Below are 12,371 nucleotides of genomic sequence, written 5' to 3'. Positions count from 1 at the left end.
CACACACACACACACCCACACGCGCCCGCACTCACAGTCAAACCCAAACCTTTAATACTTCATAATGACATGTGCGTATGATTTAGGAGGCTGCACTGATTCCCAAGTCCCTAATCCAGTTATTTTCTCATTTCGATTTCCCAGACATTAAATAAGAGAAACATATTTTTTTCTCTTCTTTGAGGAAAGTCAACCTCAGGGATGATAATGACGACAAAACTAAGAAGGGATTTAAATGACCGCCTGGAGTAGATTGAGTTACGATTGAATGCCACGGTTAAGTCTTTCTGATGACTGTCCTCCGGAGACAAAGTGGACCACTTGGACCCCTCCGTTGCCCGGTCTCACAGTCGATTAGAAAAGTTCGCAAAGACGAGACATGTTGGAGGCGCCGGATCTCGCACCGAAAGCARAACGCGCCGCCATAACAGATGTTGCCTCCGTTAAGAGAGATTTGTTTGGGAATTTCCTCACCTCTGACTTTTTTTTTCCCGTTCCTCCCGTAGAGAGGGAGTCTGAAGAAAGACAAAAAGGAGCGAAAGTACAGAACAGAAAGGTGTAGAAAAAGGCGGCTCGCAGTTTCCATGAAAGGAAGAGACAGGAGTGTATCAAAAAGAAGAGATGAAAAGATACAAAGCGGTGCGATCCCAGTGCCGCATATGTGTGGCGGATCCATGACTTTGGGGCCCATTTCGAGCGGTAATAGATGAGCAGCCCATAGAGTCGAACAGATGGCACCGAGGAACACCCCAAAGTATAATCCTATCACATGGATTCACGTTCCACCATCTGGTTAATCCACACACACACATGTAAAAAGAAAGCGCACACACATGCACACCGAGGGCACATAATATCAGCGGCTGTGAAAAGGGAGGCATCTCAGGGCCGTGATTACGGCCACAGATTGCTGCTCGGCGAAYGCTGATCTCTGCGGGCGTATCAGGGGGCTAAATATCACTCCAGCTTGTTGGGGAGGATCAACAGAACAGGGAGTCAGGCAAAGAGCAAAGGCAGGGCTGTGAGGGAGGGAGAAAAAAAAAAGTCAGCCTAGTCTAAAGTGGATTATGCCGCTTTGCAGAATTACAACATGTCTGACAAGCTGCATATCTGTTAAGGAGAGGAGATTTAGATTATATAAACATGTATTTTTTTTTCTCCCATTCTTTCAGTGCCGTTCTTTTCTTCAATCACATTCAGTAATCTCCGAGTCCACAACATGGACAGATAAGGTCCGAAAGCAAATAGAGGAGCAGTTACTGAAACCATTGCGACGGTAACAGTACTTTGCAGATGTAACATTTTGTAATGTCACAACCAAAAACTTCTTTTTTTGGGAGGGGGATACTTGATGGAGCAACGGCAACTAGTGCGTACTTGTGAAGTGGAAGAGAAATTTTTTCAGAAGTATAAAGAGTGGCGTGCTTATGTTTACCATCAGTTCGTTTCRCAGCTGCTACGTCTGCAAGTTTCTGCAGATCCACAGAGTGAAATAAAAACCTAATATTCTTTGCAAAATGCCAAGCTCTGTTGATCTGAATGAGTCTGCGATCATCATTTTTTTAAAGTCTTGACACAATTTAATAGAGGTCTGGACTTTGACTTGGCCATTCCAACGCATAACTTTGTCTCCTGTTTTGAGTTGTTTTCCTGCTGGAAGGTGAATCTTTTCCCAGAGAGTCAAGACTTCTGCATTCTCAAAAAGGTTTTATTAAAGCATTGCCTTGTGGTTTTGCTCCGGCCATTTTTCCACCAACTCCAGCTTTCCTGTCCCTGCTGAAGAAAAGCGTCCACACAGCATGATGCCATCGCCACATGAAGACATCTGGTCTACTTTAACCAGAGTACCTTCTATAATGTATTTGTTTTGTCCCCTGCATGGATTTTTTTTTTCAACAAAAGCATTCTTCATGCTATTCTTCCATAAAGGATGTGYTATCCTGTCAGCAAGTTCTTCCTCCGGTGCTGTTGGTGTCTGAATCTCCTTCAGGGTTACAGTGGGCTTCTTAGTTGCTTCACTAAGTGTCGCTCTCCTTGCTAAGCCTGTTAGCTTAGCTGAACGGCCATGTCTTAGTAAGGTTGCTTTGTTCCTTTAATCCTCAAAGGTCTTCACAGGTACATAGTCAGAAGAAACTGTTTTTTTTTCCTACTGAAAAGGTGAAACCATATATCATTTTCCTTCCAGTCTACAATTACGCACAACTTTCACCTGCCTAAAATAACCATAAAATAAATTTGTTTCTGCTTTCAATCCAACTAAATGTGACACAGTTCAAGCAGTCTGAATACTTTTGTGCAGGGGAAACTCGCACACCGTACGAATCGGCAACGTTTATACCGACAGAAGCGCGTGTTCAGAGAGGCTCCACAGGCCAGGAGATGGAAACTGACACACAGTTATGTTGCACAGACAGCTGAGCGAGAGCTAAGTGTTTGGTTAATGAAGGCAGAGGTATTCAGGGGGCACAGCTACTGTTGGCTCTGCTCTGCTCCCCGGTCGCGTGCCCTTTGATCAGACACTGAGCACACCTGACATTTACACGCCTGCACGCTTTGCCACGTGTCATAAAAACAAGCGCACCACYGCTGCCCTCACACGCAGGGCAGAGGTGATGTTTAATAACGGGGTGCGTATAATCACTCTGATTAGAATTCCACGTCCACGCCCCGACCCCTGGGAGAGGGCCGAGGGGTGATCTGTGTGTGTCTGAGAGCGTGTGAAAGACGGTGGAGAGAGAGAGAAGGACAACGCATGGCACCGGTGGCAGAAACCTTTCTGATCTTTTATTTTCGGTCTGTTAGAATCTAATCTGTGATGTGGGATTTTTTTGTTGTTGTTTTCCAGCAACCCCCAGCATCAAAGCCATCAGTCCCAGTGAAGGGTGGACAACAGGGGGCGCAACGGTCATCATCATCGGAGACAACTTCTTCGATGGCCTCCAAGTCATTTTTGGAACGATGCTTGTCTGGAGTGAGGTGAGTTACMCGTTTCACACTTCACCTGTGATTACAAAAATACATTGGACTTGAATAATATCAGACTGAAACATTTTATTTTTTTAGTTTAAGAATATTTACTTGGCAGATTTACACAGCATCCCACATTAGGAAATATTTTTTACAGTTATTTTATGGGAAAGGTACTAAGATTAATCTTAGAGCAAATATAAGATTTATCCATCACTCTTTAAGTCAGTGTTTCTCAACCCTGGTCCTCACCGCCCCCCTGTCCTGCATGTTTTAGTTGCTTCCCTTCTGTCACACACCTGAATTGTATATMTGGGTGATTAACAGGCTTCTGTAGTACTTGATGGTCATGCAATCATTTGAATCAGCTGTTCTGGAATAGAGGTACATCTAAAACATGCAGAGCAGGAGGTGGTGAGAACCAGGGTTGAGAAACACTGGTTTAAGTTGATAAACATTTATGTTAACTAAAGACTTCCTTCTAGAAATGGATATGTTTGATTTATTAGTTTGTTGCTTATGTATTTTTATTGCCGAACCACACAATTTCTTTTTCCTCTCTTTAAATAGACATCAACACATTTAAGAGGAAAACAATAAGCGTGGAATCGGCTCTAAAAATATCCAAATCTGTTTTACCTTAATCCCAAGAGATCATAAAAATCTGACTTGAAGCAGTAGATAGAAGTCAAGTAAGTAATTTAAAGTATTGYAGAATAAGATGATGGACATTACGCATTGGTAAGATGACCCTTTTTTGGTGTATTTCACAGAAAATTTGAATTTGCAAGCCAGTAATTTTAGCTGTGTCAAAGTTYTTTAGTTGCTATTAGTGGTAATTTTACATGAAGTCATTCTGCTAACCAACTACTGCTGAGAACATACAAAARTAACTCTTTGTTTGTCRTTGACTTTGACTATGTGGGAGAAAAACAGACAACTTGAATATTGAAAGAGTCAATCAAGAAACACTAACAAAACGATTAATAAGCAATTAAAAGCAATAAGTAACTTCAGACTGTAAGTACTTTTCACATCCATTTTAAAATCTGAGCAGCAGGCTGCAGTCTGTGCCGCTCTCTGTTCACTTCCTTCCTTCCTTACCTGCCATCTATTAGGCTGCGTTTGAAAGAACACTTTCTTGAAATGCATGTGCACGGCGCACAGGACGAATCCCTTTGTAAGGAGCATCTGCCACATGACTAAAATGTAAATGCAGTGTATGTGTAAAAACTGAAGGTCAGCAAGGCAGAGCAGCTAAACAGCTTTCTCTTTAGTAAAGGAATAATTCTATAAAAAGCTCCTATATTGTCTCGCTGAGGGGGTGAGTTTGGGAGGGAGGGGGTAAGGCGGGGTGCAGACAATGGTGGAATGAAAGCCTAGCTAAGTGAGGAATGAAAGGGACAGTTAAGAGCGACGCACACATGCATCCACATGCTTAAAGTGCTGGCAGCGGCACTGATAGCTTTTGAGCGCTCCTAGCGTTTGAGTGCTAGCTCGCTGCAGAGAACCAGCTCTCAATGAGGTCTCATCTGCGCTTTGTCATGATACCGTTTCCTTCAAAGACCCTTCAGAATGCACACGTGCATGCGACGCGAGCCGCACTAAGTGAGCCTTTTTGTGCTTTCATGTGGCTAACGGCGGCTGGATGGCTTCAGCTGACAGACACAGAGACGGGGCCAGTGGGGACAAGCATATTATGCACTTACTTATGCTGTTCAATAGGTGCGAGCAGAGGAAAAAGTGTGTTTTATTCATAAACAGATAACAGCTTTTGAATCCTTATTACATAGCCCATGTCAGCGCTGATAACCATCCTAAGCCTCACAGTGACATTGCCTTGGGCTACGAGGCCACCTGAGGGCTTTGGCGCTAACACATCATTTTCAGGCTTATTATACCGGGAAAAAAAACAGAAAAAAAAAAAAACAGTCAAAGCTGCAAAACAAGAGGGGCTCAGACAATCCAAGAGTACTCCCAGGAGCGGCTGGTAAGATATGAAGTTTCATTTCATTAATCCGCCTCCCTTCTGCCCTCTCTGTAGTTGATCACTCCCCACGCCATCCGTGTGCAGACCCCGCCCAGGCACATCCCAGGGGTGGTGGAAGTCACGCTGTCCTACAAATCGAAACAGTTCTGCAAAGGCACACCTGGACGCTTCATCTACACAGGTACCACTGACGGATTGACGACAACGACACCAAGCCGCAGCGCAATAACGCAGTCGACTAACGCCACATCCTGCCTGCATCCGTGATTTAACTCCTGGCGGAACGACGAGGCGTAATCAGATAAACCGTGTTCCCACGCTGGCTTATTTTAGACACACTCCTTTTGGCAGTTTTTGCTGAAACTGTTGAGGTTGTGCATTTTATGTGCTTTCGCCGCGCTGAGAAGAAAAACATGCACGCTAGACAATTCAAAGTTCAATAACGCGACTCGATAATTCAGTGAAAAGAAAAAAGCCTGCTGATCTGACGAGAAAAGGAATTTTCCCTCTTTTATGAAGCAAGCGAAGGTCAGGGGGGAGGTTTAACCTTTTGATTAGTGGGATTATCAAGAATTAACCCCCGTCGAAGACGGGATTCAGGAAAAACGGAAGCAGTTTCACGCAGTTTCTTTTTTTGTCGGCAGGGGTGCAAAAAGCTCTGGTGTTGCGTTAAAAACGCAACACCACCGCCCTGCACTATGTAGCAGTGCGGTGAGAGAGCGGCGGAAAGGAGCGAATGTGAAGCAGTGATTAACCAGTGCGAGGCCGCAGGTCCTCTGGGGAGCCCGCGAATCACATAAATCTGTCTGTAATCTCAACCACTGATAGACTTAGGCACTAAGCCCCAACTGGAATTGCCAACATCTGACAAAATCATAACTGAGCGAGAGCGTGCGAGTCGCCATGCATTTCTCTACAACTTGTGTCCTAATTACAGAGCAAAAAAACACTATCTATCCACAACCATCAGTCACAGCTACGTGGATTTATGATAAAGGCTGCAATCGGACGCTCTGCTGTCTTTGCACATATGTACTCGAGGCACATGGTTGCTGAAAAGTAACTGCATTACTAAGAAGGGAGGGCAGGGGGGGCAGATGGGTGTGCAGCCTTTGCCATGCCAGAGCTGTCCAACACCTCACAGGCTGCCAAACACACAGAGCTGTGTGGGTATACAGGAAGTGCATACAGAAGTGACTGTGTGCGCCTTCGGCCTTTTGGTGCGCCAGTCATGTGGGACTCATAAATGCCAGAGATTATCCAATCACAATTTTGTGACCAATTTCCGATCTCTTGTTTCTTTTAAAGCTTTGACCCTTCTGTACAGTTTTTTTTTCTTTTTGCAGATACTTGTCTTTAAGAATTACAATATAGGCGTTTAAAGGAGTTTTTTCTGTAGCCCTCCTCCCATAAATCTAGTGTGGAGACGACAACGTGTGTGAAAGAGCCGTTGTAAAAAAAAAAAGGGGGGGGTTTACTATTGTTTTAAAACAAAGGCAAATGATTTATGGCGTTGACATTTTAAACTGTCTTTATCGTCTCATATTAGGGGTTACTGCAGTTAGCATCGGACCATTACTAAATAAGGATCCTTAATGTTTATTTCCTAGAAAATGTAGATTGTTGCCTTAACTTCCAAAAGAGTGTAATAAATTTATAAATCTATAGATTTGTGTCTATATATCCCATAGAAGATTAGGTTTCCTTTTTCATCTCTGTTCTTCAACTGGCTTCTTTTTAAACAGCTCAATGACAGTGAAAATACTGTCAAACCTCTGTCAGCATTCATATTAAAGAGTGTGCTGCTCAGAAGTGCAACCTGGCACATACTGTCTATTCACCGTATCAAAGACATCAGATTTTTGGGCATTGACCAGCCGGTCACCGGTTTTTGATCAACAACCAGTTCCTTGGTCCATCTCCAAAATGGACAAATCCTGCATTGCTTCTCACCATCTTCAGTCCAATCGCAACGTCACATTCAGTTTTTCAAAAAACATTGAGCGAATTCATCTTTCTCCTGCATTTTGCACGCTCTCGCCGCCCTCTTGGCCGCCACGGAGGTGCACAGAGGACTCTCAACAGGTGAGAGGCTGCAAGGTTATCCGCCTGGAGCTCAGCACGGACGCCACAGAGCTGCTTGCCAAGCAACAACAACATCTTCACAAGGGCACAGTCAACCGTGGCGAGGCACAGATCCCAGCCCGACTTTTTTTTTTTTTCCTCACACTTCCTTTTTAGCCACTGCTGCGCATCCTCAGCGGGTATTTGTACCTTTCTCTCTCCCAACCTTCTGTATTGTTCCACTTCCCGCGAGGGGGAGGAGGGGCTTGCTCTCGTTTAGCGTCGCGAGCGAGAGCCAGAAATGGTCGACGGGGTGAGAGAAACAAAAAAAATTAATAAAAAATTGGTGCAAGAGAAGGAGGAGAGGAGAAGCGGATGACAGAGAGAGAGGAGGATTACTGTGGGCTACGTTACCCTCCTGGGTCTGTTTGGCACCAGTTTGAGCCCAGTTGCCAGTGGGTACTAATCATAGAGGATTGGCAGCGCCGTGTGGCAGCTGGCAGCCACGGCGCACACATAAACACACATCAACACACATCAACGCAGCCCAGCAGCGTCAGACTCGCATGCACTTGTATATAGCACGTACGCGCACGCGCGTGCACGCTCTGAATTACATTGGGGACAGCTGGCATTGCTAATCAACTTCTGCTGAGGAGAGGAAAGCGAGCAGCTCACAGACCTAATTAAGTCAACACATACCCAATACTGCTGCTACTGCTGCTTTGCAAACATGCTACCCTCATAACCCCTTTCTTTGTGTTTTCTCTTTGCCGCACACCTTCCGCTGCATGATTATCGATACTCCAGCACGCAGCTAGAGCCACCAGCTGGACAAAAATTGGACTGTCGCTCTGGATAGCCGAGACAACTGAGGGAACTTTGGGTGCAGAGGAGAATCGCTGAGAAGCTATTACAGTAATGTGTTTCCTGTCGTCTCTGAGGACTCCTCTGTCATTAGACTTCCAAAAGCTTCAATTAGAATCATCAAAGGCAATTAAGCTATCCACTGATAAGAATAAGAGAATGTTGTTGTTTTTTTTTCAATCCCTGCTCTTCCTCTGTCGTTTTATCCCTTTATCCCTCTTCTGTTCCACTCTCTGCCCTCTGCCTTACCCACCTCTGGGGCTGAGAGCTCTCCCTAATCCCCCTCTCTTATTATCAGGTCATTGCTTGTCCCCCCCCCACCCTGTCTCCATCTACATCCTCCTCCTCCTCTGGGTACGGGTGCTTCTCCATGTTGGCTTGTGTATCACCTCTTCACTGGGTCGTCGCAACATTCATCAAGGAAGCGCTCCCTTTTCTTTTCTCCATGCAATATGAGGCGATAATGCTCCACCAGCAGGACCCACGTGTCCACACGTTCTTGTGTGCGGGGCTGGAATGCCGGCCTCAGATTGGGAGAGTTGATGAATCGCCCGTGTCGTTGAAAAGGCAATCCCCCTCCCTCCTCAGTATGCAACCTTGTCTGTGTGCAGCTTCCACCTCGGCTTCTGCTGATATGAAAAGGCTCTGCTGGCTCACATTAAGGGCTGCCGGTGACGCACGCCGCGCGCGCACGCAAACATTAGGGGTGGTTTTTCAGCAATGAGTGCAGATTAGGTGTGGTGGAAACATCAGTCAGCTTGCAGCCAGGAGGAGCGGGGACAGCGAGAGGAAAAAAGACAAAAGTCAAGAAGAGAATTTAAACCAGCTGCTGCTGACATCCTTTCCCTGTCTCTGCGGAGCTTTTGCCTTCTGAGCTCTAAATTAGTTTTAGGAGTAGAGGAAGCTCAGGCAGTCAGTTGCCTGTCATTTTAGAACACTGCATGTTCTGTTGGGAAGCACAGATAATGCCAAGGGGTGTGATGCAAGCATGAAGATGCTCTCACAAGCTCCAAAATAACGCTAGGTCTCAGTGCCTTGCGAAAGCATTCGTAGTCCTTGAACTTTTCCGCATTTTGTCTCCTTATAATAGCTGTATTTTATAGGAAATTTGCATGAAATGCATCCCCCTAATTTTTCTTTCACAACATTCCTCTCATTGGATATTGAGACTGTGGCAAGATTTTCAAATCTTACCAGGGACTCTCAGCTGAATTTAGGTTAAGGATTTGACTGGGCCACACCACCTCATGGAAATGCTTTGATCTTAAGCTTTCCATTGTGACTTGCGGTGTATTTCTAGGGTGGCTTTCCTCATAAAAAGTGAAACTCTGACTGAGACTCAAGTTTCTTACAGCCTTTAAATGGGATTTCTTCAAGAACTGCCATGAGTTTATCGCCTTCATTTTTCTCATCATATTTGCCTGCTGAGGAAAAGCTTCATCTCACTATGATGCTGCCATCACCATGTTTACCTGCAGGCATGGTGTTTACACAGTTGACTTAGTCTGGTCAGACTTTAGTCTGACCAGACTAAATGAAAATATATGCCACATTTTCCCTTTTCCTAAACTTTAACAGTAAAATATTTAGCTTAAGTTGATGTTTGTTGGTGTCTGGAAAATGAGTCGTTTCTCAATCACAATCAGCAGAAAGCGCAGCTGAACCCAGCTTTCTGTGTGCCGGTTGCAATGGCTGCTGGAAAAGACGAGTGTTTTGTTGTTAATTTGCAATTCAGAAACAACTTGCTGCGTCCCTGATTGTTGTGCTGGTGGCTTCCTTTCTTCTGCTCCTGGATCCGACTCGGGGTCAAACTGCTATGAAGTGTGAATGTACATGTTGAGTGGGCGTGGCCAACAGCAGTTTGATTGAATTTAAAGCGACAGGAGGTCCCAAAACAGCTAATTCTGAAAGACACAATTAAAATTGTATTATCCGAGAATGATTTTATGAAAACGTTGCAATGAACATGTTCTGTATCACTCAGCGGCCTGCTATAAGTAGTTCAAGGAAGCATAATAAAGCTTGTAATTGTAACATCGGAAAGATCCTAGTGGCATGAATGCTTTTCCAAAGCACTGTCAATACAAGGTTTCACTTTGTAATCAAACCAAGGAAAGCTTGGATTAATTCGATGCAACTTTTTTCAGCAGAAAATATGCAGGATTTTATTTATTTATTTTATGCATGGCTAAAGATAACATCCCGCAGATAAACACATTCACATATAAACTCACGATGCCCCCACAGCACATTGACGACGCACATGTCATCTGGCAATAAAAGCCCGGTTCGACCGTGAGGTGGTCAATTACTCGTCCCGCTCCTATTTGTGAATGCTGCTTTTTATTGAGCTTGGGCGGATGCCTGCTGTTGATTAAACCGGCCCAGTCTTACAGCTGCTGGAAACCGGGCCAGCCGAGGGAGCCGCATACATTCCCGGTGCCTAACTGCAACAAAACTCACACCTCTATTTGAGATTGAGATTAATTTTCTGCACCATGTGGCTTGTCTTCCCTCTTTAGCATGCTGCCTTCTTATTATGGGAACATCTGCTCCATGATGATGATGATGTAAATGAATTTGGATGTAGATTATTTTATACCCTGCTGAAAATGAGCAGTCTTCACCAGAGGGAACGGTTTCTTACTTTTTTTTTTTTTCTTATGTCTTAATTCAAGCGCACAGTTTCTATCTGGATTTTTTTTTTTTTTTTTTTTTTTAAATTTGCATTCTCCCTGTGAGGCTCCTAGCTGTCAGGTATTGTTAACTGTCGACATGCACTTTTTGCAACAGATAATTAGGGCTTACGTTCTAGCAGCGTCCTCACCTCCATTGATTTGTAGAATCTCCATCTTTTCCCACCTCCCCACCCCACCCCTCTCTCTCTTCCCATCGGGCTCAGCCTCTCCCTTCCTTTAGGAGCGAAAAGCTCCACTCATCTGTTTTCTCTGTATGAATTTCCAGCCACGCATTAGTCTCCCTGACATGTTCAAGCGATGCTTTATTTAGCTTGTCGGATTCTGCAAATAAACGCAATCTCAGGGTTTATGGAAAAATGGATAAAAATTAGATTGTAAGGTATTGATCTGGATTGTGAGTAGTTGGTGGGGGTGTTTCTTGTGTGTGTGAGTGAGTGAGAAGGAAGGCAAAGGGGGAGGTGGGATGGGGGTGTTAGTGGGCAGCTCTCATCTGTGTGAGGAGGAGGAGGAAAGGAGGGGAGGGAAGGAGGGGATGGGGGCAGAAATGAAGCCGTAATTCAGGGCTATTGAACCCCCTGCCACTGGCGGCATCGATCGCCAAGCAGCGCTTATGAGATCACACCTGAGCACGGGAGACTGCAGAGGGGAGGGAAGGACAGGGAGCGAAGAGGGGGGGGGAGGGAGGGAGGGAGAAACAGAAGGTTGTGATATGATCAGCTCCTTACCCCGCCGTCTGAGGGCCTGTTAAGGTGTTAACATCAAGCCTCAGAGCCAATTACCTAACCCTGCAACTACCCTACCCACTCACCTCCCGGCACACACAGCGCTGTGACACAAGCCGCGGAGATGGGGCAACCGGGCGCTGACTTTTCAGCTTCCAGGACGACTGGACTGCTCTGATTTCTCAATTATCCTCCCACCTTCTCCTTACGCACCCAACATTCACCCTCTCAATGCCTCCCTCTCCAGTCACCCCCTCCCCCCACTTCCCCCTTCAACACCCTGGCTTTATTTCCTTCCCTTCCTTCCCCCCTTCCCACCCTCACCTCTTCGTACGCACTCCCCCTGCGGCTCTGTGGGTTATTATAGTGAAATATGAAGCGATGTGGATTCTAGGCTTCATGAAATTTCCATGAGCATTGATCTGATCTGATGTGGGTGATTGCTAGGTGAATCCCTCCAGTCCAGGGCTGTTGCTCATCTATTCATTTATTTATGGCAGTTATGTTTTACTGGCTTTGATTTGCTCTTCTGGAGAGCGACAGCTAAGGATTATAAATATACCTGTATGGGAGAGTGGGAGCTTTGAATCCCGGAGTGCAGAAGCCCACCACTCCTTTTTTTTCCTTTCAAGCAAAGGAGTTGTTGTTTTTTTTTTTTTTCTCTAGCACTAACTTCTGCTGCAAAATGTAAGATATTGAACATAGATCTTACATTCACCTTTGCAAGATTATCACTGAAAAGTTAATTAATTTCATTGTCCAAAAAAACAAACACAAAAGAAATCTTTCACCTATCCAACCGGATCGACTGAGGACCAATTCTCATTAACATTAAAGAGCTGGAAAAGAACAATATTACACCATACTATACAACAAAAGAGAGAACAATTTTACACTATGAACACCAGAAAAGACTAAAGTAAACAGCAAATATAGTCACATAATAAAATCAAGCCGCTGAACAAAAAGTGCAGCTTTGTTGGGCGATTTTTATCAAAGAATTTTTAAGAGGGGGAAGAGAAGAAGAGTGACCAAATGAAACTTAAACGTCAACTATTCTTA

General features: G+C 44.8%; 1 protein-coding gene across 1 annotated transcript in view; it reads left to right on the top strand.

Moving 5' to 3' along the window:
• The window catches only part of LOC103470973 (transcription factor COE1-like), a 75,444-nt gene that overhangs the window by 45,675 nt on the left and 17,398 nt on the right, over positions 1-12,371 (top strand). The window contains exons 8-9 of the mRNA XM_017307000.1: positions 2,803-2,976; positions 5,012-5,138. Coding sequence (XP_017162489.1) covers positions 2,803-2,976; positions 5,012-5,138 — 301 coding nt within the window. The remainder of the gene's footprint in view (positions 1-2,802; positions 2,977-5,011; positions 5,139-12,371) is intronic.

The sequence above is a fragment of the Poecilia reticulata genome, linkage group LG10 (genome assembly GCF_000633615.1).
Source record: "Poecilia reticulata strain Guanapo linkage group LG10, Guppy_female_1.0+MT, whole genome shotgun sequence".
Classification (NCBI taxonomy): Eukaryota; Metazoa; Chordata; class Actinopteri; order Cyprinodontiformes; family Poeciliidae; genus Poecilia; species Poecilia reticulata.
This window is presented reverse-complemented; position numbering and strand designations above follow the sequence as displayed.